This window comes from Hibiscus syriacus, unplaced genomic scaffold (genome assembly GCF_006381635.1).
Source record: "Hibiscus syriacus cultivar Baekdansim isolate YM2019G1 unplaced genomic scaffold, ASM638163v2 tig00109923_pilon, whole genome shotgun sequence".
Taxonomy (NCBI): Eukaryota; Viridiplantae; Streptophyta; class Magnoliopsida; order Malvales; family Malvaceae; genus Hibiscus; species Hibiscus syriacus.
This window is the reverse complement of record NW_024062529.1, coordinates 36820-63173: the sequence shown is the minus strand read 5'-3', so window position 1 is coordinate 63173 and position 26354 is coordinate 36820. Positions and strand designations below refer to the sequence as shown.

The window sequence follows — 26354 nt, the reverse complement described above, 5'->3', positions numbered from 1 at the left end:
AGTGTCGTGGTCTCCCTCCTTTTTAAGGTTTTTTTTTTCTTTTGATTTAGATCTAAATAAAATATTATTTATGTTTTTTTTCTTTTTACATATCATTAGGGGACGTTTGGTTCACGGAATAAGATATCTTTGAGAATAACATTATGGAATGTAACATTACTATGGGAATATTGTATTACATTGTTTGGTTTGTTTAGCATGAATGTAAAATTACAGTATTTGATTGGAGGAATATAATACTAATTTTTTCATCCCATAAAATTGTAAATAGTAAAATATTGAATATTAAAAATATAAATATTTTAAATTCTCAAAATTATTATATTTTAGTAAATCAAACTCTTTGTATATTATTATTATTTTTATAATTTTGAGTAAAGTATAATGAATAAGAATTTAGAAAGATCATTATAAAAAGAATTCATTAGTCAAAGGGTATTTTTGTCCAAAGAGGTGAGAATATAAGATTACCTAAGAATTTGGAGGTAATGACATTCCCACCATTTTAACCAAAAAATGCTACTCTTGGGAAAAGAGTATATAAGATTCCGTGGACCAAACGTGGGAATACAATACCGGAAAAAAATTCCCCTTGATAATGTAAGATTCCACAAACCAAGCGCACTCTTAAAACGTTTATCTTTATTTGTCATTATGACATAATTATTTGTCTGGTTTTATGATACAACTTTTATCAATCTTTATAATTATTTGTCATTTCGTGTTTTTTTCATCGTAATGCATCTCTTGATCAGAAAATATGACAGTCTTGTATAGTCGATTTCTTTTTGTGATAGTTTATCAATGCACTTAATTATTCACAAAATAGTTTGTCACATTGATTCTTTCACTCCTCATGTCTTCCCCAAACTCCTAATTAAAGCTCTAAATCTCTAAATACCAAATTCCAAATTTCAAAGTCCCAATCGAATTGGAAAATCTGTTCACCGATGTTTATACAGGGAGGTGATGGTGGAGGATTAGACAACGCCACCCTGTTGGATTCACACTACGTGAATAGGGGCTTCTATAATTTGCGGTGTTGGATATCATCTTTGTTGATTGTATTGCATTATTATGACGAATCCGAGGGTAGTGAAAGAGAAGGAAATATATGGTTGAATTTCAGACTCTACTTTTCCATGTTAATTATTAGGTTGGGGGCAACACAGAGCATACTGTTCTAAACCTTCAGATAAACAACCAAGAAACCATTGCCGCATATAAATGTAAATTCATAACTTACGGTTCCAGCATTAAAATAACAAACATTCTAAAGCCATGAATGTTCCAGAAATTGAGCCAAAAACACACAATTCCATAGTTATCATAACAAAGTTCAAAATGGCTAGTTTTAAAAACAAACATTTTGTCAAAAACCTAACATAAATCCCTCTCATTCCCAACCTGTGGGAGCAGGGGCCGTGACATCACGGGTGCACCCGGGATTTGTGCTGGAGCAGCTGCAGCATCCCACCCGTCGGTTCCAACAGCAACTGCATTCGAAATTCAAAGTTATGCAAAGGAAACAATAAGATGTTGGATTAAATAATATAGACAGAAATATAGCATATATATTATTACCTTGGTCACCCCAGTTAACAGCAGCAGGGACACCAGAAATAGGTGCCTGAACCATATCAGCAGACCATTGATCACCTATTTGTGCTGGCCATTGGTCAGCTGCTAAAGCACCCATACCAAAATCTGCAGCAGGGAGTCCATAATCAGGGGCAGCAACAGCTTCTTCATCTTCTGGCTCTTTAGCTTCCTCAGGCTCCCTGTAGAAGAATAGGTCCACCTACATACAAATCATGCATCAGAACTCGTGAACTATAAAATGTACAAGTCATACGTGTTATGATAGTGTTGTATCTTTTACCATCACATCCCACTTCTGTCCAGGAGCAATTGTGCTGCGCATCTGAAGAACCATCCTTGCTAACAGCCAGAAAAGGCAACCAATGCTGTGCTTTCCCTTGTTGTTAGCAGGGATACCAATGTCAACATATCGCATTGGTGAGTCGGTATCACAAAAGGCAATGGTGGGAATGTTTCCTAGAGCAGCTTCCTTGATAGGCTGCAGAGAACAAACTCAAGTGTTCATTAATAAAAAATCATTCAGTACATGATAAAGCTCAAATCGATTCAGTTGTTGCATACAATTTACCTGGTGGTCAGTCCTCGGGTCTGTGAGGATAAGAAGACGAGGCTCACTGAAAGATGTTTGCATCTGGTTAGTGAATGTACCAGGAGTGTGCCTTCCAGCAATTGCATGACAACCAGTGTATTGTGCGAATTTCAGTACAGCTCTCTGACCATACGGCCTTGCGGATTGGACAATGATGTCCTGAGGATTCTCGATAGCAACGATTACGCGAGCAGCAAGTTGAAGCTTCTCCCAGGTCTTGCCAAGGTTAATGATGTAGATTCCTGTTGAAGTGAAAGACAATTCAATTGATAAAACAAATACTAAAACATAATTGCAAGAAACTTATAACCAAATAGACTATCATTCTCTAATTGCAAATTCAACTGGTAACATTTGCATTAAGCAAACATATCAATAACTATACATATACACTAAAATCAGATCATAGAACAGATTTCAGGTCTACAAATTGCACATGCTTTACTAATCCAATAAATCAAAGAATCCCAAAATTTATAACACTGAGAAACAACAACCCAAATCTTAATACACAATACACATTCAAAAAAAGAAACTGAGCTTAAATTTCAGCAGCCAGAACCCAACATGAAATGTATAGAAAACAGAAATAACAATAGTAATACTTAAAAATAACAATAATAAAACAAAAATTTACCGTCATTGCGACGCTTGAAAACGTAACGCTCCATTTGGAAATCACAGTTCTTGGTACCGAGATGGACCTCGGCGGCCAACATCATCTGGATGTCGGCTTCTTTAGGAGAAAGCTGCCTTGCAGATGTTGGGGCCATGGTGGTAGACATGTTGTTTCTGGGTTCCCCGCAGAGAAGAGTTTGCAAACGGGAAAAGGCAAGGAGGCACTGGCGAGAGAGAGCTTAAGCAAGTTTTCGGTTGTTTATAAACTAGGCTTTCGGAAACCCTAGTTAAAGGAAATGACACTTATAGGCTCATTGTTCTTTCGTATTTCCTATAAAAGGCAGAATAGTTATATGAATTTTGGTCAAATTCCCAAAGAAGTCCACATATTTATATATATGTATACCGTGGCGGATGTATGATTTGTTCAAGACGTGTCCACCTTAAAATCAATTTTTTTTATATATTAGTAATTTATTTTACCGAGTGTGTTTAACTTTAAATTTTACGTGTCTACCCCATATGAAAAATTGATGTTATTAATATGAATGTGTCCACCCTAAAAAATATTTCTAAATCTGTCGTTATATATATATCTAAGTTTTGTTTATGTTTAACAATAAAATCCATTAAAAATATTATTTTAAATATTTTGAGTTCGAATAATTAAATTTACAAAGATTATATTCATCTTTAATCCTCGGCAAATACTACCCTACAACAAATCGTTAACACTTAAATCATATATTAACATAGACAAAATTTATCAATATAACTATATGAATAATAAGAATAATATTATTTTAATTAAATAAAAATAATAATTCAAAGTAACATAATATTGATGACTTATAATCACCCACACCACTATCATTATTCTACCACCCAAACCTTCACTTCTCATTACTCACACCTCTAACTTGAATATTGAACTAGAAATAAAAATTTAACTTAGATTTTATTTATTATTTAGAAAGATTTTCTATTAAAAATTTATTTTAAAGGATTTATTTGATTGTGATTTTCAAAATCAATAATTGGGTCGATTTAACTGTGAAAATAAATCAAGCACATTAAATTTTTTGTTAAGTCGTTTAGTAGCGGGACTAAAAGAATAATTAGACCCAAAATCTTGCCCACAAGCACAAGGCATAATTGATCTTGTTGATTTTAAACCCTAAACGGCTAAATTCCATCCATATTGCTCTTTGAAGCCTAATGCAAAAGCAAAAATGTCGAACTCAAATGCCCCATAAGACGTTGAGCTCCTGAAATCCGATATAGCATCATTTGCTTCCTCTCTTGGCTTCACCGCCAATTCTTCCCTTCCTTATTCAGGCTTCAACGATGTTGATTTTCGAAAAGATGGTCCCCTTAAACCTCCAAAGCCTCCAAAAAACCCGAGCTCTCAACTTTAGAAGAAACCTACCGATACCCAAACCCTAAAAACTGATAAAAACACGAAAAACAACCAAAGACCAAAGCCCAATCCTCCAGTTCTGTCTCTTGAAGACGGAAACCAGAGTAATAGGTTCTCTAGAGAGCCTGATAAGTTCAAGAATTTGCCAGCTTTGCCTTTGGTGAAAGCGAGTGCTTTGAGTGCGTGGTACGAGGATGAATCGGAGTTGGAAAAGAAAGTGTTTGGAGAGGAGGGGAAAGGGAAAAAGGCTGTAGATGTTAGAACGTGGAGGAGCTGAAGAGGTTAGTCGAGAAGAAGAGGGAACTTGGGGGAAGATTGATGTGGCAGTACGCTAAAGATTATGAATCATCGAAAGGAATGTATGGGATATGAAAATGGTTTTGGCTAGTCAGAGGTCAGGGACTGCTGCTGATAAAGTTTCTGCCTTTTCATTCTTGGTTGCGGATAATCCTGTTGCTAATTTGAAGTCGCTTGATGGGCTTTTGGGTATGATTTTCCATGTTTTCGATGTTGTTAAGTTTTAAGGAGTTGGGAAAGTTATGATTGTTGAGCTTATGGTTTTAATAAATTTCATCTATGGTTGCGGTGTGTTTGACCCATCATCCATTACTGAATTTATGCTCATTTGATGTTCTTTTAGTTGCGTTCACTTGCAAAATAGGGGAACAGTTATGTTTTTTTCTTGCTGTTAATTTTTTTAAATAGTATGCTTGAATTTGATATGTGGCAATGGGTTAGTTTTACATGTTGAATGTTGTTTGTTCGAAAATATTTTCATGAGTTTATTTGAATAATGTACAAATGTCAAAATATGTTGATTTACTCAAATATTATTATATGCATTTTATTAAATTGTCCCTGGATATTTCCTCCTAGTTGCTGAACTGCTATTGTTCAAATTGCAGGGTTAGTAACATCAAAAGTAGGAAAGCGGTATGCATTTGCTGGATTCGAAGCTTTAAAAGAACTTTTTATTTCAAAGTGAGTACTCTCGCTCTCCCTCCCTTTCACTGGTTTTCTTTTTAAAGTATTTCTTTTTATTGAGTTTCTTTTCAATCTCATTCATTCATGTAGTTCATGTGCTACATTAGGATAGAACGAAAGTTATCGTTAAATAGTGGCTAAGGTAGGAGGTATAAGAGCTTTATGTGCCCAAGATTGGTAACCTCCCATCTATAGTAGCTGTCCTCTAGTGGGCGTTAAAGATTATGACATTAAAGACACGAATCCCTGCTATGCACTTCTAGAAGATATCTAGATTTAGTTGGTCCGGAGTTTTCCCAAAATCTAAGGTGTGAAGTGTATATTGACATAGTTTGATAGTTTGTGTCAATTGTTGCGCATTTCAAATTTTACAGGTTATTGCCTGATCGAAAGCTGAAAACACTCTTACAACGTCCTGTGAACGAGCTTCCAGAGACAAAAGATGGATATTCCCTTCTTCTTTTCTGGTATTGGGAGGACTGCTTGAAGCAGAGGTATGTTTGACCTTTTCCCCCTTGTGGCAGTTGTGTGGCATTTGTAAGCTTCCTAAGTTGGTCACTTTGTTAAATTTTAATGAGGATGGTCCTTGGAGCCCAGAATAAATTAGTTTAGGCATGTGTGTGATTTATGATTCAAAATGATCCAAACCAAACCATCCAAAGTATAGCTCAAAACTAATCTATTTTAATTTTCAAACTCAAAAGTTGTACCAATGACTGTAACAAACCTGAATAAATCTATTGCCGTACTGAAATGATTTGAAAAAAATAATCCAAAGGTAGTACAACTTGAGTTTTCTTCAATTTTTTCAGGTATGAGCGTTTTGTTAATGCAGTTGAGGAGGCATCGAGAGATATGTTACTGGCTTTGAAAGATAAGGCACTAAAGGTTAGTCTTATCTGCTAAGTGCTAACCTATGCATTACTTGTGAATTGTGATCATTAGCATATCTCACTTTTAGCGGAAGATTGACTACAAGGAGTCCTTGTATAAATTGTGCAATTATCAAAGCTTTTTGATCTTTTCGTTGAAGGTTTTTGTTGGAATTCCCATTTTACATGGTAGTTTAAGCTGAATTTAGTTGAATTGAAAATAGATCATAGGTCAATCTAGAGTATCTTGATCTGTGTTTTGCAAGGTCAAGGATTTGCTTTGGGGGATGGAATCTCATATCCTAAAATGAGTAATCAGAAATGTTTATTGTTCTTCAGTTCTTGTTTCCGTTAGGTTATATTACAAATGTCTTAACTTTATATTTTGCAGACCATGTATGCACTGCTAAAGAGAAAACCGGAGCAAGAACGTAAGCTGCTATCTTCTCTAATTAACAAAGTAAGTTGGTATTAAATTACTTGAACACTAGTTTTTTCCATCTATTGAAGCCTATTCACTGTAACAGCTTTTTAAGAGGTAATAATTTTGTTTCATCATATTCTGGTTATATACAGCTTGGAGATCCTCAAAGTAAGGGTGCATCAAATGCAGACTTTTATTTATCAAACCTTCTATCAGATCACCCTAATATGAAGGTATAATCACTGGTAGCTTTGTGTTTTTAAAGCATTTGTGCTTTATTTAGATGTTGCATTATGCATACCAAGTTATAGGTGAGACCTTTGCTTTGATTTGGGACATATTTCATATATTATGGCATATAAAATCAATTACCTTCCTGGCTAGAGAAGGTGATAGTATTCATAATTGAAGGACAAAAATTCAGGACTATTGAAATGAATGCAGAGGAATCATCATTGAGAAAAATTCAGATATTTTTGCACATGTTAATGTTGCATATAGCATTATGTTTTTGCTAAGAGTTTCCTGTTGCAGGCTGTGGTTATTGATGAAGTGGATACTTTCCTTTTTCGGCCTCATTTAAGACTACGTGCCAAGTACCATGCTGTATGTCCTTCCAGTTCTTGTATTACTATGATATTATAGATATTGTACTGTACAATCTTTTCTACCTTATCACTGTAGTGAATCGTGAAAGTTTGCTAATTAGCGAATGAGGTTTGCATGTTGCTTCAAGTCATTGAGGTAGAACATTTCATCTCTCCTTTGTAACCATAATAGGGTCTTCAGAAAGTAAAAGAATAAGCAAGTATTTTGTATTTATTAGCAATTATTAAGGATATTTCTTACCGTGAATAATTTGCTTTGACTTAATATGGTAGTTCTATTGCTGTCAATATATTTGGAATTGCTGTGATTGTTAGAACTTCATCGCTATATTTGATGACTTGTTTTGTTTTACCGATATAACAGTGTCTGAGCTGGTTGCATTCTTAAGAATTATCAATTGACTGTTTATTGTGGAAGGTCTTAATTTTAAGTTCTGCCAGTTACTCTTTTTAACTCCATTAGTCAAAGTTATGATGCAATTCATTTTTTTGGTTTGTTTTATCTGGGAACTCACTAATATGCCCTTTTCCATGTACAGGTCAATTTTTTGAGCCAAATTCGTTTGTCACACAGAGGAAACGGGCCAAGGGTAGCAAGTGGTGATGGGTTATTCTCAGTGAAATCGTGCAGGAAAGCTCTTGGTAAGGAAGTTGGGGGTATTGAGTTGTGGTCAAAAGGGGTGTGGTTGGGTTTGTCTCCGCCTCGCGTAGAAGCCTTCCTATGGCAGTTAGCTCATCAGAAGGTTGCAGTTAAAATGGAGTTAGTTAAAAGAGGAATGTCCTTAGAAGAAGATGTACTCTGTCCTTTTTGCAAGGAACATGAGGAAACTGTGCAACACTTATTCATTTCGTGTTTTGTAGTTTGGGAACTATGGAATAAACTAGCAAGCTTCTGGGACTTGTCTATTGTGCTACCACAGGACCCTCCTTCCTTATTTAATTCGTGGGGGAGTTTGAGGTTGAATTCATTGATTTGGAAGTTTATCCCGGGAGTCGTTTTTTGGTCTATTTGGAAAGCTAGGAATGCGATTGTGTTTGAAGGTTTAAACCTTGATAGCTGTCTCTCTTTTTCCTTGTGAGATTTAGGTTATCTAAATGGTTCCTAGCCAAGTATCCTAAATTCCCTATCCAGGAAGATCTGCTAATTGGGGATCCATCACTAGCTGATGGTATTTCTGTTCCTAAACCTAAAGATTATGATGTCATTAGCTGGCTTCCTCCACCTGTTGATTTCTTAAAGATGAATGTTGATGGAGCTGTTAGGTTAAAAGACTCGATTGGAGGTATTGGAGGCATTTTAAGGGACTGGAATTGCTGCACTCTACTGACTTTTTCTGAGAATATTGGTCAAGGTCCCCCACCAGTTGCAGAGTTAAAGGCTATTAAAAGAGGCATCGAAATTTTTTTAGCTTCAAGATGGTCTGCTGCTAGTAGATTGGTTGTTGAGAGTGATTGTAAGTCGGCAGTGGAGTGGATTCACACCCCGTCTTTGGCACCAGTTTTCATGTTGCCTCTGGTTAGAGAAATTCTGTTGATCCTTTCGGGAAAGGTGGTTTTAATTAGGTTAATTCCAAGGTCTTGTAATGGGGAGGCAGATAGTTTAGCAAAGCAGGGGATCGGTTGATTGTATTTTTTTAGTTATAGTTCATTTTCCTATAGCTGTAGGTTCTTGAAGTAGCAGAAGTGGTTAAGTCTTATGTAAAAGCATCTGCTGTATTGTTAAGTCTTATGTAATCTGGTTTGGTAATAAAATGAGGCACTCTTTTCCTCCCTCCACTACTTGATCCTTTCTATTAGGAAAGGGTCAACTATGAGGGAGGTTTTTAACGAGGCTTCCTATTCCTATCAAAAAAATATAGTATAAATATTTTTCTTTAAATGTGTGTAGTTGTAGTCTGATTAGTGAGTTTGGGGAAAGAAGAGATTTTATATTTTGCAATTTCAGGTACTGATTTCTGAGGCAGGAAAAAGTCAGCAACCAGAAAAAGAAAACAAAGCAGTAAAAAATTCTCATAGGTCAAAGGAGAACAAGAGAAAAGGTAGTGGAGAATCACATGTTGAATTGGATTCAAGGCTTCTGTCTGCTCTCCTTATGGTAAGTATTGTCTGTGTGAAAAGTTACTCTACATAATTTGAAAAAGATTTGCAACTGTTTCCAACTTCCATGATTTCCCCTTTTGCACAGCTACAGGGAGTTAATCGAGCATTTCCTTATGTTTCAAGCAACGAAGCTGATGACATAGTTGATATAGAAACGCCAATTCTCTTCCAACTGGTAGTCAGAATGACATTTTTTTTATTATTAGACAGCTAGACCATGTGGAAAGTTTACGTAATCTTGGATGTTAACATGGAGAATTTGCAGGTTCATTCCAAGAACTTTAATGTAGGAGTCCAAGCACTAATGCTTCTTGATAAGATATCTTCGAAGAATCAGGTTGTCAGTGACCGATTTTACCGTGCCTTGTACTCAAAACTCTTACTTCCTGCTGCTATGAATTCGTCTAAGGCAAGTGAAGCTGAATTTGGTTAATTTTTTTGTTTCAATGCAATATGTTTCTGATCTAATGCTTCTGGCATTTATTTTTTTTATTTTTTATTTTTTGATAAGAGTTGGAAGTCTCGTTAAAAACCTCCCTCATAATTGCCAATTAACCAAACGATAAACCGGCAAACAGCAAGAGGAAAAGAGTACCTCAAGTTTTATTAAATAAAAAAAATATAAGAGAACCCAGTTTAGTTCAACCAAGAACAGCCAAGCAATACAACCAAAACAAGATACAACAATCTTAACAAGCTTTAAGGATCCCTACATCACCCAATCCCCTTTTTAGCTAATTCATCCGCCTCCCAATTAGCACTTCTCTGAATAAGGCGAACCAGCTCCTCTTTAGAAGTAACATAAGTCAATTTCCTGAAGAATAGATTCAAAACGGGATGGACATGAATCAGAATTCTTAATCCACTCAATCATGTTCCTGCAGTCACTTTCCAAGATTAAACGGCCCTTAGACCCCCAAACTGACGAGCAGAAAAACAGTAGACCCTTTCTGATTGCCTTTAATTCAGCCAAAGCAGGAGGAACTGGACCACAAGTCAGCGAGAAGGACCCTAACTTCCTGCTGCACGTATCCCTCAGTAAACCTCCAATGCCACCCGCTTTCCAATCATTGCTCACCGCACCATCTACACTTAGTTTAAAATATCCTTCAGGAGGAGGAGACCAACCAGTAGGATCTGGCTTTCTCCTAATGAGGCTATCACACAGATGTACTAATGATGGATTACCAATAAGAGAATCCAGAGGCATCCTCATGTTTGGGTGCTTAGCCGAGAACCTCGAAGCCAGCCTGAATCTGGCAACGAAGAACAATTGAAAAGAGTCAAGCTTCTTTCCCTCGAAAACATCAGAATTCCTAGACTTCCATATTGTCCATAACACAACCCCTGAGATAAACCTCCAAATTGAAGAAAAAGGCACAAGATCAGCCCAGCCCTGTAGCAGGGAACTAGGAAGAAAGGGAACTGATTCCACAGTGTCCAAGCAAACCTGCAGTGTAGAAAAAGGTGCGCCACAGTTTTTGGATCATCATTGCACATTGGACAAATAGGCTCAACCACCCGCGGGAAACCCCGTTTAATTAATTCCATCCTAACTGCTAACTTCTGATGGGCCACTTGCCGTAAGAAGGTTTCAATCCTTGCTGAAACCAACCCCATCCATACACAATTTTGTCCAGGTATTATTTTCTCCCTCCAATTGTGACAATAATCCTCTACATGATTTTACCGAATAACAACCATTCCCATTCCCCTTCCAGATTAAACCATCAGTCTCTGCTGCATTGAGTTTAACATTGTTGAGCATAAACATTAATTCAACCCATTGTACAAGTTCCTAATCACATAGATTCCTTCTCATCAGGACATCCCATGACCATCTCGCCGACCCATAACTGCCAAACTCAGCAATCTTACCTTCTTTGTTAATTGAGAGAACGAACAGCCTAGGAATTTTCCTTTTAATAGGAGTTTCGCACAGCCATATGTCATTCCAAAAGGAAACAGACTTCCCATTTCCAACTCGGATTTGCAGGTGGTTACGGAAACACTCCCCAAAATTATCATTCTTCACACAATTGTTGATAACCCCCTTCCACATCCAGGAGGTTTGTGCAGACTGGATATTACCACAACCAGAGAATTAGTATCTAGATTATACTTGCTGCAAACAACCTTTTCCCACCATGACTCCCTTTCCATGTCAAACTTCCACATCAACTTTCCCATTAAAGCTTGGCTCAGCAAATTAAGATCGGTAACTCCCAGCACACTGTTCCTTTTCGATTGACAAATTAAGGACCATTTGATCTAATGAATACGATTTTTCTCTACACCCCCTCCCAACAAAAAAAAAATGAACCTTGCCATTGTGGAATTAAGTTTCTGTACACCGACATAGGAATCCTAAAGATTGAAAGATAATAAATCGGCAAGGCTGATAGAACCGATTTCAATAACACCAATATGCCCGCCATGGATAAGGATGCTGCTTTTTCCGGACCGTAGGATCCCACAAAGATGCAGAATTCCTCTTAGCTCCAAGAGGTAAACTGAGGTTCTCAGCAGGAAAGGCACCCACCGAACAATTAATTGTAGCAGCCTAGTTACTCAGCACTTCTTCTTCAATATTTAACCCAAATAACCTACTTTTAGAACAGTTCAGTTGAAGCCCCGACATTAACTCAAAAATACGTAAAATTCTCTTGACGTTCTTAATCTGACCAATTGAAGCGTTGCAAAAGATGATTAAGTCATCTGCAAATTGAAGGTGTGAGTTCATGAAAGTATTTTCAGATCTACTGATTGAAAATCCATTGAATAATCCCAGATTGACAGCCTTGGACAGCATTAGATTAACTCTCCAACAATATTAAACAGCACGGTGAAAGAGAATACCCTTGTCGAAGTCCTCTAGCCATCCTGAAACCCTCAGTTGGAGTTCTGTTAACAAAGACAGAAATTGTGGCCGATGAAACACATCTTAAGATGTAGTTAATATCACAAACTAGAAGAGGGAGGAAACATTTCCCCATGAGTGAGAGAAGTAGAGAGAGAAAGAGAGCGGGTGCGTTTGGTCGTTCATTCTCCGGTGAGGAATGGACTGTTTTTGTTGGAAATCTTAGTAAGAGAGTTACCAGAAGTGAGTTAAGAGAGATTTTCAACCATTATGGTAGAATAGTGAGGGTCTTTATCCCAAGTTTTATGGTTAAAACGAATTATAAGTCATCAACGTTTGCTTTTGTGCAATATGCGGTGGAGGAAGGTTGCAGAAGAGCAGTTATGAATGTAAATGGAACGTTGATTGATGGGAAGAGAGTCACTGTGGGGGTGGCTAAGTATAAGAGGGGCCGGAAGAGAGATGCAGAGGTTAAAAGATCTCAGCTGGAAGGAATTAAGCCATGTAGAGAAGCTAATGGCAGACAGCAGGTTGACTTGGAGTCACCGAGAAGTTTGAGAGATGGCAGAACGTATAAGGAGGTTGTGAATGTGGATAACAGTAGGAGTGTGGATCAACAAAGAAGGGTGAACAGGGAAGGTCAGAAGAAAGCAAAAGGAGTAAGAAATGTCTGGGATATGCACATCCCATCAGAAGATTTTTGCTGGGTGAAAAATTCCTTAACAGGGATTTTTAAAGATACATTTCAGCCTGTTATGGTGGTGCGAGCTTTGGCAAAAGAGGGGTTCCAGGTCAAGATAGTAAAGTGGGATATGTTAGGAACGCATGCATTATTATCTTCAATACAAATGAAGAGTTCCTGAAGGCGTGGTCGAGTCTTAGAGAGAAACTTTACTGCTGGTTTGATTGGGTAGATCCATTGTTGAGTGAAGAGGGAGTCCCTTTGGCTTATTGCTTGGTCGAGTTGGTTGGGTTACCGCTTCTTAGTTGGAGTATTCCTTTTCTAGAGAAGCTTGGAGGAAAGTGGGGAAAGGTTGTTTGTATCCCGGAGGGAACAAGAAACAGAGATGACCTCTCTTCGGCTAGAATGCTGCTAAGGGTGGCAAGTCCGTTCGATGTACAAGAATCTGTTATTGTAGGATCTTATGGCAGATCGTTTAAAGTTAAAGTTAATGTGGGATCCAGATCTAATGCTTTCTCTGAAGCTTATGGAGACGTGAGGCAGACTGTGTCATTTGGCAACTGCAATGACGAAGTGTCAAAGGAGGAAGATGGTAGAAACAAAGATAAGGTAGGAGACAACAGGGAGAACTCTGCGGAAGGTTTCTGGTCAAAAGTTGACACGTGGCTTCAGAAAAGTCAAGAAAGGAGGACGTTAGAAGAAGGTGGAGATCAGGATTTGGAAAATAAGTCAGACACTCTGCCCAATAGTAATGGGGTGTCAGACAAGTTTGAATTTGAATTAAATACCAGGGGGGAGTTTGCAGGCCTTGGGCTGAGAGAGGTTGCAGCCCAGAGTTCAGCCCATTCGGAGTCTAATTGGGAGGCTTATTCTCCTGTTACTAAAATTATTCCAGCTGGCCCTGCTGTGAAGTTGAATTGGGCTAGGCTAGCAAACAAGAATAAGGAGCAGAATCTGTCTGAATTTTTTGCAGAAGAAAGAAGTGTATCAATAGAAGAAGAAAAAAATGGGGATATGGAAGATGAAGATATTATGATAGGTTTGTCAATTAGGAGTGCTCCTGTTGGCAGAAGGGGAAGAGGACGTTATGCCCGAGTTTATAAAAGGTCAAGAGATAGAAGAATATGGTTGTGTCCAGCTATTGAAGATGATGTCTTCTGTCCCATGGCTTCTCCGAAGCTTAAGCAGAACAATTCTGTTCCAAGAAGTATAAAGCAGTTTCCTACGAATAGTATTGGAAAGGGACAAGATAAGGACTTCAATGGTTCTGCCGATTTTCAGAATACATCTACGGTCCCTACCATTTGTAATGATGGTGTTGAAAGGGTGGAAGCTATTTCTGTGAATGCTTCAGGGAAAGGAATGAAAAGAAGGAAGAGAAGGAAGAGGAGAGCCTTAATTTCTGAAGCTATTGACTTGGTTAATATTTCGACTGCTTCTTCTTCCTCTTTTGTGGAATTACTGAAGGAAGCAGTGGATACTTGGGAAGTGTGTGAGATGTTAGGTATTTCATTTAAGGAAGGGAATGAGGCTTTTATTGATAAATTATTATGTCTTGGTCAAGAGACAGATGCAGTTAGGGGTGGATGAAGGCTGCTCAGTTTTAGCTGAGTGTAGGGGGAGTAATTCTTTTTATGAATAATTTTAGTATTATTTCGTGGAACATTAGGGGTCTTGGGAGGAGGGAGAAGTGTGTAGCTGCAGCAAGGTTAGTCAAGAAGACGAAACCAGTTTTTCTTTTCATTCAAGAATCTAAGTTGGAAAGATGCCATGGGGCGATTTTTAGAAGGATTGGAGGTAACTTGTTAAAGGGGGTGTTGGTTTCTCCAGCACAAGGGTCATCGGGGGGATTGATTACATTGTGGAATGAGAACGTGGTTCAAGTCATTGATCAGTTTGTGCATGGTAGGTTTCTGGCGTTAGTAGGAAAATCTAAGCATGGTTCTATGGAGTTTGTAGCTATTAATGTTTATGGGCCTCCAGTCGAAGCTGAGAAGGAGGTTTTTTATGGGGAGTTGCTGAAGTATGTTAGAGCTCTAAATTTACCAGTGTGTTTAGGGGGAGACTTCAACGCGTATCTTGATTCAGAAGAAAAGATAGGCAAATCACAAAATTGGCATACTATGGATATTTTCAGGTCATTCGTACAAAAAGCCAATCTCATTAACTTGCCTATGTCAGGAGGTTCTTTCACTTGGTGCAGTAATAGAGAATCTTCAACATGGGTGAAATTGGATAGGTTCCTTATTTGCGCAAGATTCCTTAAGATTTTCCCTAACATTGTGCAGTCGATTTTACCGAAATCTATTTCAGACCATAATCCAGTCTTGCTGGAGGATAAATCTACAAATTGGGGTCCAAAACCTTTTAGGTTCTTTAATTTTCTATTAGAAGAACAAGGTTTTGATGATTTAGTTGCAGACTCACTGGAAGTAGAAGAGAAGAAGAACAATAGTGGAGGAATTTTCAGAATCCTGCAGGGTGCAAAAAATGAAATCAGAAACTGGTCTGGATTGGACATTTAGGGCTGTCAGAGTCAATTTCGTTGCTGGAAATTAAAATTAACAGTCTGGATTTAAAGTGTCAAGGTGGAAAGCAGTCTGCAGGGGATTGGGCACAATTGATTGAGTCTAAAAAGGAATTATGGAGACTGTTAAGGATTGAGGAGAGAATTTGGTTTCAAAAATCTAGAAACAGATGGATTAAAGTTGGCGACAGGAATACAAGGTTTTTTCATCTTAGTGCATTGAAAAGGAATAGATTCAACACTATTCATTCGATCAATTTTAAAGGCAAAGTTATTTCGGATCCAGAAAAGATAAAAGACAGTGTGTTTAAGTTTTTCAAGAATGCATATAATGAAAAAACTACACTGGAAGTTGAGGGCTTGAATTTTGATTTTAAACAGTTGTCTCAAGTTCAAAGTGATTCTCTAGAAGAGGTGTTTACAGAGCAAGAAGTGTGGCAAGCAATTTCATCTTCGGATAGTGCAAAAGCACCAGGGCCGGATGGTTTCACAATGGGTTTTTACAAGAAGTATTGGAATTTGTTGAAGGTGAAGATTATGGAGTTTTTTTTTCAGATTTCTACAATGGAAAGCGGTGGGTTCATGGAGTGAATCATGCTTTTATTACCTTGATTCCAAAGAAAGGTAATCCTGAGAGTATTGAAGATTATAGACCTATTAGTCTAGTGGGCAGCTTGTATAAGATTCTCTCTAAGGTTCTTTCGAAAAGACTTTCTTCTTGTGTTAAAGATATTGTTAGCCCTACACAGTTCGCGTTTATTCCGGGGAGGCAATTGTTGGATTGTGCCTGTTTAGCAAATGAAGGCATAGATTATTGGAGGAAACAAGGGCTGTAGGGGGTTGTTTTCAAAGTGGATTTTAGCAGAGCTTATGACACCGTGGATTGGCAGATTCTGTTAAGGCTTATGAAGGAGATGGGCTTCGGAGAAAGGTGGTGTTCTTGGATAAATCAGTGTATTTCTACAGCTTCTATATCTATTCTACTGAATGGGTCTCCTACAAAAGAGTTTCATATTGCTAAAGGTTTGCGACAAGGATGTAGTCTTTCTCCTCTTTTGTTTAATGTGGTTGGTGAACTCCTTCATATGATGTTAAATAAAGCTGTGGAATTAGGATTATTTCAAGGGTTTTCTTTTGGAAATGTGCAAAACAGTTTCAATTTGACCCATCTTCAGTTTGCGGATGACCTAATTATTTTTGTCGAGCCTCCATCACTCAAATTAAAAACGTTAGACGAGTGTTGATGATTTTTAGTTTTATGACGGGGCTTCATCTTAATTTAGTTAAGAGTAAATTGTATGGTATTAATGTGGAGGAGGACACACTGAGAAATTGGGCTAGGGACATTGGCTGCTCTATTGGTTCATTTCCGACAGTCTATTTAGGCCTTCCGCTAGGGGCTAAAAGAAACTGTGATAAACTGTGGGAGCCAGTCCTAGCTAACTTTGATAAGAAATTGGCGGGATGGAAAGCTTCTTCTTTGTCTATGGCCGGTAGATTGGTGCTTATTAAGTCGGTTTTATCCTCTTTACCTATCTTTTATCTCGCTATTTTCAAGATTCCAGCTAAAATCTGTCAAAAATTAAACTCTTTGATGGCGAATTTTTTATGGGGTGGAGGAGAAGAAAAGAAGAAAATGCATTGGGTGAGTTGGAATAAATTTGTAAACCGAAGTGTGGAGGTGGTCTAGGAGTTGTTGATTTGAAGCTTATTAATAGAGCACTATTGGGAAAGTGGGTGTGGAAGTTTGCCAACGAAAAAGAATCTTTGTGGAAAAAGTTCTTATGTTCTAAACATAGTGTTAGTTGTCTTTCTATGGATGTCAATAAAGTCTCCTCCCATAAGGACTCTTGGATTTGGAGAGGTATTGTGAATAGCTACATGAAGGATGATTTCTTTGGAGGATGCATTAGATCTCATGCGAGGTTACAAGTTGGGAATGGCAATTCGATTTTCTTTTGGAATGATACATGGTTGGGGGATTTTCCATTGAAAGTTCTTTTTCCTAGGATTTTTGCTCTGTCAACAAATCAAGGGGGTAAGGTTGCTGAATTTGGTAGTTTTGATTTGAATGGTTGGGAGTGGAATATTAAGACTAGGAGGAATCTATGCGATTGGGAAGTGGCTCAGCTGGTTGATCTATTGGACAAGCTCAATGTTATCAAATTAAATGAATCTTTGGAGGATTGCATGCTTTGGGTTGGTGCGGGCGAGGGTTTGTATTCCGTTAAAGCTTGCACGAAATCTTTCTACTCAGTGGATGAGGATAACTTTAGGTGGAACAAATGTGTTTGGCAAGGTCTGGTTCCTCCTAGAGTAGAGGTTTTCCTTTGGCAACTATCACTTAATAAAGTAGCGGTTAGAGGGGAATTGAAGAAAAGGGGGGTTCACTTAGGGGAGGACTCTCTATGCCCCTTTTGCAATCAAGCAGAGGAATCAGTTCAGCATCTGTTTATTTACTGCCAGTTTTCCTGGGTACTATGGAACAGAATCATAGCCTACTGGGGTATCAAGTTAGCCTTACCTAATGATCCTTCATCAATTCTAATTTCATGGTCTGTTCTTAGGCCATTTTCTAATATGTGGAAGTTTATTCCGGGGGCTGTTTTATGGTCGATTTGGAAGATGAGAAACGAAATTGTTTTTGAAAGAGGCAAGTTGGACACATCCTCATTGTTTTTCACAGTCAGGTTAAGGCTTGCGAAATGGTTCCTGGCTAAGTATCATATATCCTCTATTCAAGTGGACTCTCTAATTGGTGATCCTTCATTGGCTGATAATATTTCAGCTTCTTTTGATTCGAACAGGCCTGTGGTTTACTGGAGTCCTCCTCCAGTCGATTTTTTTAAGTTTAACGTGGATGGAGCAGTTAGTAGGGTTGGGTTGTTAGCAGGAATTGGGGGCATTCTTAGAGATTGGAATCGGATTAAATTGATGTCGTTTTCAGAAAAAATAGGGCCTACTCCTATTATTTAGCAGAGTTAAAAGCTATCAAAAGAGGAATAGACATCTTTGTGTCATCAGAATGGGTATTGAAGGGAAGGCTTATTATTGAATCTGATTGCAAGCTAGCTGTGGAGTGGTTGAAATATCAGGAGTCAGCTCCTCCTTTTCTTTTAAATTTTGTCAAGGATATTGCGGATGCGGTTTCTGAGTATGAGGTCATTGTGAGGTGGATTCCGAGAAGCTGTAATTGCGAGGCAGATTTGCTTGCAAAGGAGGGGATTGGGTAGTGGGTCATTTTTTTAGTACTGAGTTCGGAGGTTTTTAATCAAGGCGTTATAAGAGTGTGCTTAAGTTTTATGTATCTTAAAGGAGTGGTTCTAGTTTTATGTAATTTTTACATTATCAATATATTAAGGTTCTCTATTCCTCCTTCCCCTAGTAGGTTCTGACCTCATGGTAAGGGCTACTTAGAAGGAGGTTTTTATGAGACCTACTTTTCCTATCAAAAAAAAAAAAAAAACACATCTTAAGATCCACGAACGCCACTGCTTGCCAAACCCCATTTCTTTCATTATTCTTATCAAGATAGACCATTCAACAGAGTTATAGGCTCTTTTAAATTGTAATTGTGTTGAACATGATTGCAAAGTTTGTTTCTGATTATTGCTCCTTCTGAAATCATCACAATTTGCTTAGTGTAGTATATTAGCATACAGATGTTTTGTGGATTCTCTTTATTAAAAAAAAATCCCCTAAATTCACATTGGCATGTCTTTTCAGGCGGAAATGTTTATCGGACTTCTTTTGAGAGCCATGAAAAGCGACGTCAATTTGAAACGCGTGTCTGCCTTTTCAAAACGTATATTGCAGGTAAGCATTGCACTGCATTCTCTTTAACTCTAAGTAGGTGTATATCTACAAACTTTAACAATTTGAATATCTGTTGGATCTACAAATGAGCCGGTGCTGTTTGATTTCTTTAGTTTTTGGTTTCTGTACTATCTTTAACATTTAACAATTCAAACATCTGACAGGTTGCACTTCAACAACCTCCCCAGTATGCCTGTGGCTGCCTTTTCCTTATATCAGAAGTCCTCAAAGCAAGGCCACAATTATGGTAAATTACACCAGTTTCATTTAGATGTGTCATGCACCGAATTTTGTTTCGCGTAGAAGTTTTTTCTCTTCTGACCAGAAAGCTTCTTTACTTGTTCAGGAATTCCATGCTCCAGAATGAGTCAGTTGATGAAGATCTTGAACATTTTGAAGATATTGTAGAGGAAACTGTTACCAAACCTAGCTTGGCATCAAAGAAGGAAGAAAATAACATTGATATCCATGTTGGTGAAGCTGCCAATAGTGGTTCTTCAGATGATGAAGGTGTTTTGCCATCTTATTCTGATGACGATGTTTCGGAAGATGCAGATGAGTTGATTATTAAAGAGACTCCGAAGGATCTCCATGTACAGGAACTCAAGACAAAATCCGATCAAAACTCATCAAAACCTCCAAAACCCACTACCAAGTCTTTCTTGCCTGGGGGATATGATCCCAGGCACAGGGAACCTTCTTATAGGTATCTTTCAGCGTATATCTGAGGAAGCATGACTATGTTGTCTTTACATAATCGGCATCATTATCATTCTGATTATTAAGAAAGCTAGACTTTTTCTGAGTCGATGAAGAGAGGAACTGCAAAAAAATTACACTGTCTATGAGTTTTTTTCGTATTAATACTCATTCATATCCAACTGAACCAGAATTTTATCTTTGATCTTGTTCTTTATCTTGTTGGGTTTTCAGTAATGATTTTATTCCGTGACTGTATGCATATCTCAACAGCAATGCTGATCGTGCAAGCTGGTGGGAACTGATGGTACTTTCGACACATGCTCACCCTTCAGTTGCCACCATGGCTTCAACTCTTCTGTCCGGGGTCAATATTATTTACAATGGCAACCCATTGAATGACCTGTCACTTACCGCCTTTCTATACAAGTTCATGGAAAAGAAACCAAAAACAAGCTCATGGCATGGTGGATCCCAAATCGAGCCTGCCAAAAAGGTTAGTTATCTTCTGATTCAAAGTCCTTTTGCTTTGAAGTTTCAGTACTTGCTGCCATGCCGATAACTTCAAAATTTTGCTTATTTTTCTGTTTTCTTAGCTTGATATGAACAACCATTTGATTGGGCAAGAGATTCTGTCGTTAGAGGAAACAGATGTTCCTCCAGAAGATCTCGTCTTCCACAAATTTTATTTGAACAAAATGCATTCCTCAAAAAAACCAAAGAAGAAGAAGAAGAAAGCTGCAGGGGAAGAAGCTGCTGAAGAATTTTGATGTTGGTGGCAATGAAATGGATGATGATTATGTGGATGGTGATGATGAAAGTGACAATGAAGAGATCGAAAATTTGTTGGACGCAACCAATCCTTCTGTAGATTCAGATGGGGACTATGACTATGATGATCTAGACCGTGTTGCTGATGAAGATGATCAGTTGATAGGCGATGACAGTGATGCAGAGATGGATCTACCCTCGGACTATGCTGATGGAAAGGATTTCGATGCTGATGCCGGAAGTGAGCAGATCGATGATGGTGGTGATGATCTCATCGCTCTTGGAGACACAGATGATCTTAGTGATGATGAGGGTGAGTTTCATCAAAGAAAAAGGAAACGGAAGTCTGGTAAAAAGACTTCAGCTTCTCCCTTTGCTAGTCTTGAAGACTATGAGCATTTGCTAAATGAGGACAGTCTCACCGAGGAAGAACCGATGAAGACAAAAAAGTCCAAACCCGGGAAAAAGAAGTCCGAGAAAGAATCCATGAGTACGGAAAAGTACAAACCCAGGAAAAAGAGGTCCGAGAAAGAATCCGCAAGTGCAAAAAGGTCCAAACCTGGGAAAAATAAGTAATCTAAGTAACTCCTGCCTTACCCCGCTTATTCGAAATCTCACGGTATAACATTGTGAATGTTTGTTTAATTTTGCGCATGCCTCGGAACTCATAGGCATGCCTCACACCGGACAGATTAATGAACAAATATTCTCACCTTTTTAGTATCGGAATTGAAGCTAAATCCGGTAAATGATTCCATATTCCAGTATTTGTGGCATCTTCTGGAGGCAAATATCAGTGAATTGAAGGATGGGAATTGTTCAAGTTACAAAATTTTGTTTTATTGTCTTCTACAATGAAATACTTTTATTGTTTTCTCATACTTGAACATGTCTTGATGGAAATTTTTGGTGTCAATGTGGTAGCTTTTGTGATTTGGCGATTGAAAATTTCTTAAACAACATAACAAAATGGATAAATTGCTTCGTTGAAATCTTCACTACTGTGTGCATGTTAGGGCTGTAAACGAGCTCAGTCGAACTCGAGTATTGCTGAGCTTTGATCGGGTCGATCTCGAGTAGCTCGCAAATCGGCTCGTCTCATTTATAGTCCTAGTGCATGTATTTAGGTCAAATTTTGTTATTAGTCACTGTGCTATCCATAAGTTATGAATTTAGCTTCTACTTTAATTTGATCAATCTTAGTTCAAAAAATGTGGAGCTTGTTGTCATTCAACTCTACATTCATCTTTAGATACATGTAGTACCTTTCTCGTGAATTGCATCTCAGCTACTTATTCTTTACCTGACGTCTTTTTTAGAGTTGTAAGAAATCTCTCAAATTTAATATCTTTCGGACGGTACAATATCACTAATAAGCTCATATGATCTGTAATAATAAAATTTGTTATTTGACGGTCATATCTATTTGTTTTATCAATCTATGGATAACCATGTTCTAAGCTAAAATTAACACAAAAGTTCAATATATAAGTAACTATGTATGACTGGAGAACTTGAACTTGCATCTTTTTCATGCACTCCTTCTATATCTTTTTTGAAACTATCAACAATGATTCTTCGTCCAAAACAAAAATGAATTATAAATAATCGTCACAACTATAATTTTAACGATGCCTTTTGTTTCATTTATTATTAATAGATGCTGAAATATTACATGATAAAGTATAATTAAAAATAGAAAAATGAAGGTAATCAATGATTAGTAGCAGCTGATATCAAGCTTGGCACATGGCATGAAATCTCTTGAAATCTACAACATGAAACGTTTCTTCTAAACCACACTAATCCAAATATTGAGATTTTGTTGGAGGTTTAACCTAGAGATTTCCTACCTACCCAACTGCCTGCCCCCATTTCGAAACCCAAAACCCAAATAAACAATTAAATAATAAAATAAAAAAGTGGGTAAATAGTGTTTGGAAATGGTGACTGCTTACCCACCAGCAAGCTAGATTTTGTTGCTTTTAATCATACATGAACAAGAACATTGAAATCACCATTTGCCCTACTATACTATTATTATAATAATAAAACTGAGTGATAAAAAATTTAATGTATTTTATATAAAATTTCATATTTGAATCTTATAAGTAGGGATGGATCGAGGGGTGGTGGGGTGTAGTTGCATCCCTAAAAATTTAAATTCTCTTATATTTTAGGTTTGTTCTTTGTTTTTTTTATTTATTATCTAATTTCGTACCCTTTTAAAATTTTTAATATAATTTTTTAAGTTTGTACATTTGATATAAATTTATGCGTTTGTCTCTACGTATGAGTGGAAGAAAAATAACATTAGGGGAATTTCTCAATATCTAAAAATTTAATTTAATTCAACTTAAAATATAATCAAAATTCAACATTAAAGATTTATTTAATTACTTTGAATTATGACCAAACCGAGTGTCAAATTATGTAAGTTTTAAGGATTAAAATTATTATTATATTATACCATATTATCAAAAACCTAACATGGATAAATGAAATGTATAGCTGGGTAAGATTAGAGATGGGTCCGAGTAGGTTTTTGATCCACCTAAACCGAGTGTCAAATTATCTAATCCAAAACTCGACTCAATACAATATATATATATATTCATTTTCATTAAGTAAAATATGAATTTAATTGATAATGTAGAGAGATATATTATTGTCATTATTCTTATATAATTGACAGAAAATTATATTATTACCTCGATTGTGTTAAGTTTGATATTTTTCACCCTAAACTTGAATCCAACCTCATCCTTAAAAAAATCAAATTGACCAAGTCCATTTTTTGAAAAAAAAAATTAGACCCTATAAGATCAAGTCATAATCCATCAAGTTCGGGTCAAATGTTCATTTTATAATATATAATATACGTATATCATGTAGAGTTAAGGGACTCGACTTGTACTTCAAAAATTATTTCATTAATTACTAAAAAATTTAAGTTATTCGGATTTTATTTATAATTTAACTCAAATTTAAATTTATTTTGAATCAAATCAAATTTATATAATTACTATTTTAATTTTTTAATATCGAAAGGAGTCAAAAAAATAATTAATTTTTTTAATTAAATATAGTTCTGTTCAGCCCTACGAAATGTCCCCACCAAATGGTCAAACAGAGGGCACTGGTTTCTTGGATTTTTGCACCCCATATATCTCTTCGTAGCTGGTATATATCTTCTTAACTGGTATATATCAAACAGTGGGCCGTAATCTCGTATTTCCCGTTTGCAATTATATTTCACTCAAATTCTATAATAGGTCCCTCTACTATATATTTTTGACAGATCTAATCCACTACTGTAATTTCATCATTTCTACCTTTTTGTTTTGTTATATGTATTTCCAATTGTGAGGCCAACTTTTCATTAATTCCATCAAATACAAAAATTGTAACAAAAACGTCAAACTATTTGATGAAAATAATTCAGGGACCTTTAATAGAATTTGACCTATTATTTATCTCCATCAATGTCTGCCTTTCTGTCTAACAATGGTCCCGCTCCATTCTTTTATATACGAAGCTTCCTCTATTTTTCTCTGCACTTCAACTCAAACACAAAGCTCCTCCCTCTTCTTCAACAGTCTCCTCAATCTCTATATTCAAAAGACTTGAATTTCAAAGCAATATATATATATATGGCGAAAATTGGCAAGCTAATAAAGCTCAAGTCTGCAATAAAAAGATGGCCGTCTCTAACCAAACTGACCCGCACCGGCAGCGCCATAGCGGCATCGGATTCCGAAGATAAGTCGAGTATCCCGACGGATCTTCACGCAGTTTACGTTGGCAAGTCGCGACGGAGATACCTCGTGAGGTCGGAGATCATCTGCCACCCTCTGTTCCAAGAGCTGATCGATCGGTCCGTCGGCAATTCCGGCGGTGAAGACGGTGAAGTCGTGGTTTCTTGCGAGGTCGTTTTGTTCGAGCACTTGCTTTGGATGCTCGAGAACGATGGAGCTCAATTGGGAGCCATGGAAGAGCTGGCCGAGTTCTACACTTGCTAACCAAAAGGAAAAAAGAAATGGAAATGATGACGCCTTTGTTGAATTTGTAAAAAGATGAAGGGCATGAATGCAAAATAATGGGATTCTAAATAGTGCTAGGAATGTCCTTTGGGGTACTGATGAGAAGATTAACCAAAAATTTGGTTTTTAACATTCGGGTCTTTTTTGCTGTGAATCTTGGGATTAAATGCTTGTAAGAATATCTCTGTCATTTATTTACAACCAAATTTGGTTGAGAAATGGAAATTTGGCTGCTTTGATCCTTTTTATTTTCATTGTTTTATATGTTCGATACATAATTATAACGAATTAACTCAAAATTTAATTCAATGATAATATGTAAAATTATTAAAAATTAATAAATTAATTATTAAATTCAAAATAATCGAGCTAAATTCTTCCTAACCAAACCGAAATAACCGGTTAAACTGCATTGATAATTTCCTTTTTCACTCTTTAAAGTTATTTATAAAAAAATTATCATTATAAATTTAAACATTTATATATAATTAATTAAACTAGTGAAAATAAGAATTATTTCTTTTAATTCATTAGATAATAACATTATCAAAATATTAGTTTACTAATAAAATAAGCCCTCGATATTTTTAAAAAATAATAAGCCTCTCGTAATCTTTTACGCCCAATTGAATCCTTCAATTATAACTATGGGGTTTAATTAACTTTTTTTAAAGTTCAACGACCATATTACTAGTTGCCATGGTATATAACACAGTGGCCAGGTCAACAATTTATCATCTATTGATTATCACGTCAATATATATAACGGTAAAATGACATTTGATTACATTTTATAATCATTCTTGATTATTAAAGGGGAAAAAAACTCACATGAATGATAGCATCAAGCTCTGGTGAGCATGATGGCATGTCAACAATTTGAGTCGATATAAGCATTAAAAGCTTTGGCAGACGATGTTGATGGTGAAGACACAAAGTCTTTGCCATTTTACTTCACGTTTGGTCCCTTTCAGATTTTACTCATACAATCCCTCAGGAGTTATCTCAACAACAGCTCAATGTGTCATCGTTATCCATGCTCTTTTATGCAATTTATTCAGCTACTTTTCAGGTGCCTCTATAAATTTAATTTTTTTTTTAAAAAAAAGAAGCTAAAATATAAAAAAAATATATGTGGGGTGCCAATATCAATATACTATGTAATCATGTATGATCTTATTCTTATTTGAGTTAAAATATCTAGAATCATATTAATTTAAGCATGGAAATATGTTTTTAAATGAAATTTGAAATATAGTTATTTTTCATATACGAAAGATATTAATAGATTTCATCTTCAATTATTTACCTTAATCGCACAGAAAAGACAAAAGTTGGGTTCGGTCGGCATGCATTATTGCAAATTAATAAGAGAAATTTCATGAGTTCGTTACGTCACCAAAAGTAATTAAAACATGTTCGACATAAATACCTTTAGTTTTTGTTTCAAATTAAATTAGTTAAGGAATGATTATTGTTTTAAGGTGCAAATGATTGAGTAGTTGGAGATGCTTCTGCAACATCCACGCATTAACACTTTGCAATAATCCACACTTTTACTTTTCCTTTCTTTTTTTCCAATTTTAATCGAGTTTGCAAAAGTATTATGTTTTTATGAGTTCTAGAAATTAAATATTTTTTATTCTTAAACCAAAAGATAATACGTTCAAGTTATATCTTTGTGATATTATAATAATAATCATAATAAAATAAAAGACTAAAAGATTACACATTTTGAC

General features: G+C 36.5%; 3 protein-coding genes across 3 annotated transcripts; 2 read left to right on the top strand and 1 right to left on the bottom strand.

Annotated features, from left to right (window-relative positions):
* Positions 1-1294: 1294 nt before the first annotated feature.
* LOC120210296 (40S ribosomal protein SA-like) lies at positions 1295-3052 on the bottom strand. Its single transcript, XM_039209057.1, has 5 exons — positions 2829-3052; positions 2171-2433; positions 1883-2080; positions 1585-1801; positions 1295-1496 (listed from the first exon to the last, which is right to left on the bottom strand). Exons 1-5 carry the CDS (start codon positions 2974-2976, stop codon positions 1381-1383), a joined length of 942 nt encoding a protein of 313 aa, XP_039064988.1. The 5' UTR covers positions 2977-3052; the 3' UTR covers positions 1295-1380.
* A 989-nt stretch (positions 3053-4041) lies between these two features.
* LOC120210378 (CCAAT/enhancer-binding protein zeta-like) lies at positions 4042-21472 on the top strand. The gene is given in 22 exon segments (XM_039209130.1): positions 4042-4486; positions 4489-4587; positions 4590-4715; positions 5135-5210; positions 5588-5707; positions 6026-6101; positions 6477-6545; positions 6662-6742; positions 7044-7115; positions 7657-8075; positions 8204-8666; positions 8783-8830; positions 8915-8936; positions 9025-9212; positions 9309-9392; positions 9483-9626; positions 19013-19102; positions 19267-19349; positions 19449-19808; positions 20075-20297; positions 20398-20564; positions 20566-21472. Coding segments are annotated over 22 exon segments (4038 nt in total). The 3' UTR covers positions 21149-21472.
* Positions 21473-24149: 2677 nt separating this feature from the next.
* On the top strand, positions 24150-24621 carry LOC120210286 (auxin-responsive protein SAUR78-like). Its single transcript, XM_039209051.1, has one exon. It carries the CDS (start codon positions 24226-24228, stop codon positions 24592-24594), a length of 369 nt encoding a protein of 122 aa, XP_039064982.1. The 5' UTR covers positions 24150-24225; the 3' UTR covers positions 24595-24621.
* Positions 24622-26354: the final 1733 nt, after the last annotated feature.

Excerpts from the sequence above, each read along its gene's own strand:
- LOC120210296 (XM_039209057.1), bottom strand. The coding sequence starts at position 2,976 with ATGTCTACCACCATGGCCCCAACATCTGCAAGGCAGCTTTCTCCTAAA. Across the intron at positions 2,434-2,828 it reads TTTCAAGCGTCGCAATGACG|GAATCTACATCATTAACCTT; the intron begins GTAAATTTTTGT and ends TCACTTCAACAG. Across the intron at positions 1,497-1,584 it reads TGTTAACTGGGGTGACCAAG|TTGCTGTTGGAACCGACGGG; the intron begins GTAATAATATAT and ends TTTCGAATGCAG.
- LOC120210286 (XM_039209051.1), top strand. The coding sequence starts at position 24,226 with ATGGCGAAAATTGGCAAGCTAATAAAGCTCAAGTCTGCAATAAAAAGA.